We start from the raw sequence: 3,023 nt of genomic DNA, 5'->3' as shown, positions 1-3,023 counted from the left end.
CTTTATGTAAATCAGCAACCCCATAGTTGTTTCTCTTTTTTTCTTCTCCCTTACACACATAAATCGGCAACTATACAGACGGGTTTTTATTTTAAACTATTTCCTCAAACTCGTCTCCCATATGGGAGTTTTTACTTTTTTTTTCACATTCTCTCCTAAATCAGCTTTGATATATGAGTTTTTCACTTTTTTTATTTTTATACCTTCTCTCCTAAATCGACTAAGGTATTGGAGTTTTGTTTGAATTTTTTGCCAATGAGTTTTGTGTATAATTTTTTGCCAATGAGTTTTGTGTATAATTTTTTGCCAAATGATACTTTTGCTCAACACTAATATTATTAAAAAAAATATTCAAATATTACAATCCCAAAAAATTTAATGACGTCTATGTGATGAAGTGCCACATGGATGTGGTTTTCTCTTTCTTGACAGTTGAACTCTTAATTGTTATTCATTCCGCTGCGAGATTTTCCCTCTATCACGTGTAGCCAATTGTGGCTCCTCATCATCTTCATCAACATCCTCAACTACAACTTCATCATCAGTCTGTTGCATACTAAAAATGTTTGTAGACGGCATAATAGGATGATAATACTGTTGTGAATCGTATGCCGATAATGGTGTACTTGAAATAGTAGCAAACATTGATGGTAGTGAGAGTTGAGAACTTGATGACAAATAAGTGGATGAATAATTATAATTTCCAAACCCATAGGATTGTTGTTGTTGTTGAGGCGTAATGATGAAGTATGTGCTTGAGAATGAGTACTCGCTTGAGTTCGTTTCGGGAACTCAGTTTCCGACATATTATAATGATGAGTAGGAGGAGCTTCATCAATATGGGTAGAGTATACATATGGGTATAACTCAGCCAATACTCCAATCATTTCACGACCAGATGAAAAGACGTCACATAAAGATTGTGTGGGATTTACTAAAGAAGTTAGAGGACGACTCTGATCACAATTGTTTTTTGCAAATATGCACTGAAAAAATTAGAGAAAAATAGAAGTTAATAATATAAGTAAATACCAAATTTAATTTATAAAAAAATGTTACCATTTCATCAGAGTGTGCTCCATCTCGAGATATGTATCTTCTAATCCTTTTCAAATATCACTACATATACTCAGAATAGTGGTTCAAATGGAGGGTGTTAGCGATCATACCATCAACCACATAGTTTTCCCTATTATTCCATATTTGAATCCAGCGGCGATGCTTATATGGTCAGTTAGAATCACTTTTGCCACGTAAGTCAACTTTATGAAGTTTTTCACAATTTACTGGATCTTGTGGAATTGGTTGATCAAAACTAAATTGTCTCATAACCCGATTAGTAGGATGTCATTCCACTATTGCGAAACAAATTAGTGGCACTCATGACCGACTTATCTTGGAGAGGTTTGGTAGAATAGACAATTGGTAATATGACATCCACTCAAACTAGTACAAATGTTAATAAATAAAGTTAATATACATTTGTAACAGATCCTATTTTTACGGAAAAAAATATACTAACAAAATCTCATTGATTTAAGGCCAAAAATGATGTTTTTACAAAACCTGATATTTTTACAGAGAGAAATTATATTGTTTTACCAAAAAATGATAAACTAATTATGCACATACGGTCAAATATTACACATATAATATTAACAGCATGTCCAAGGATGTTGGTGGTGATCAAATGTTTTGACCGCCTATTATTAATCATTGTTAGTTAGTAAATATATTTGAATAAATATTTTTAATTAAACATTCACATATAATAATAAAATAATGTATACCTTTGGACTAAGGGAAAATAAGGTATACTTGTGTTGCTCAGCCTTGGTACAAGATTTTGAATGCGATCATATGCACATGATTGAAGGAGTAATAGACATCCTCTAATCTCTTTTTGATCACTTATAATTACTTCACGACATAGACCTCGATACAGACAAGCCAATACAGTTGAGCCCCAACTATATTAGAATGTCTCTGTTAAGTCCTCAAGCAATGGCAGATACATAATATGGACTCGGTTACCTAATGTATTTGGCATGAGAAATCCTCCGATAATTCTCAAAATAAATGCTATAGTGTGTTGTTGAATAATAACTTCATTAGCATCTGGGAGTTCCCGAAATGTTCTCTCAAGCCAAGTGAGTTTCACCCGCTGCCCCATTAATCCGTTACCTATTAGGACAACACCCAACAACCGGAAGCAAAGTGCTTCCCAATCCGTACTTATCACTCCGGTAACAATTACTCCTTCAATCGGAATGCCAAGTTGGTAGGCCACATCCTCAGGAGTGACGGTGGGCTCTCCACATGGAAAGTGGAAAGTATGTGTCTCCAGCCTCCATCTCTCGATCAAAGCTAATAGTAGATTGTTGTTGATTTCTACTGCTCCAAGTCTCAACAAGTTACCAAAGGCAGTATTGCGGATAACTTGCAACATTGACTCAGGAGGTACTGATTGCCATAAACAAGATCTAGGCCGAAAATTACATTCAATCCAATTCCAAACATGGCTTGATATATGATCATTTTGCATTGTTAGTAGAGAACTATCAATTGGCCCGGGATTAAGGTGCTCCATTATAAAGTGTGAAGAAATTGTGTAGAGAGTGTATAAAAAGTGTATAGAAAGTGTGAAGAGTGGATGAATGTAGTTGAAGATTTATAGTGATGGAAAGTATGAATGAATGAGTGTATGTGAAATGATTACTGTGAAGAAAGTATTTAAAAATAGTGAATGCGAAATGTTGAATGTGAAGAGAGTGTTAATCGAGTTTTTTTTAAAAAAAGAACACAACAATCAGCTACAAGGTAACCGATTTTGTTAAATTTCATAACAAAATAATTGGCCACCTTGATGCCCATTTTGGTAAATTTCAAACAACAAAATCGGCCACTCCAATGCCGATTTTCTTTAAAATATACATACACCAAAATAATCTTCAATGTTAATTACATTGCATTAATTTTATTCATTCATTTGCACATTAACCTTGGATTAATGTCATTCATTT

At 33.9% G+C, this 3,023-nt stretch overlaps 1 protein-coding gene across 1 annotated transcript; it reads right to left on the bottom strand.

Moving 5' to 3' along the window:
- Positions 1,976–2,590, bottom strand: LOC109352913 (serine/threonine-protein phosphatase 7 long form homolog). Its single transcript, XM_019595099.1, has one exon. It carries the CDS (start codon positions 2,588–2,590, stop codon positions 1,976–1,978), a length of 615 nt encoding a protein of 204 aa, XP_019450644.1.

This window comes from Lupinus angustifolius, chromosome LG07, assembly GCF_001865875.1.
Source record: "Lupinus angustifolius cultivar Tanjil chromosome LG07, LupAngTanjil_v1.0, whole genome shotgun sequence".
NCBI classification, from domain to species: Eukaryota; Viridiplantae; Streptophyta; class Magnoliopsida; order Fabales; family Fabaceae; genus Lupinus; species Lupinus angustifolius.
Note: the sequence above shows the minus strand (reverse complement) of the source record. Positions and strands in the feature narration are given on the sequence as shown.

What these genes read in the sequence shown, in the direction of transcription:
- LOC109352913 (XM_019595099.1), bottom strand. Translation starts at nt 2,590, where the DNA reads ATGGAGCACCTTAATCCCGGGCCAATTGATAGTTCTCTACTAACAATG.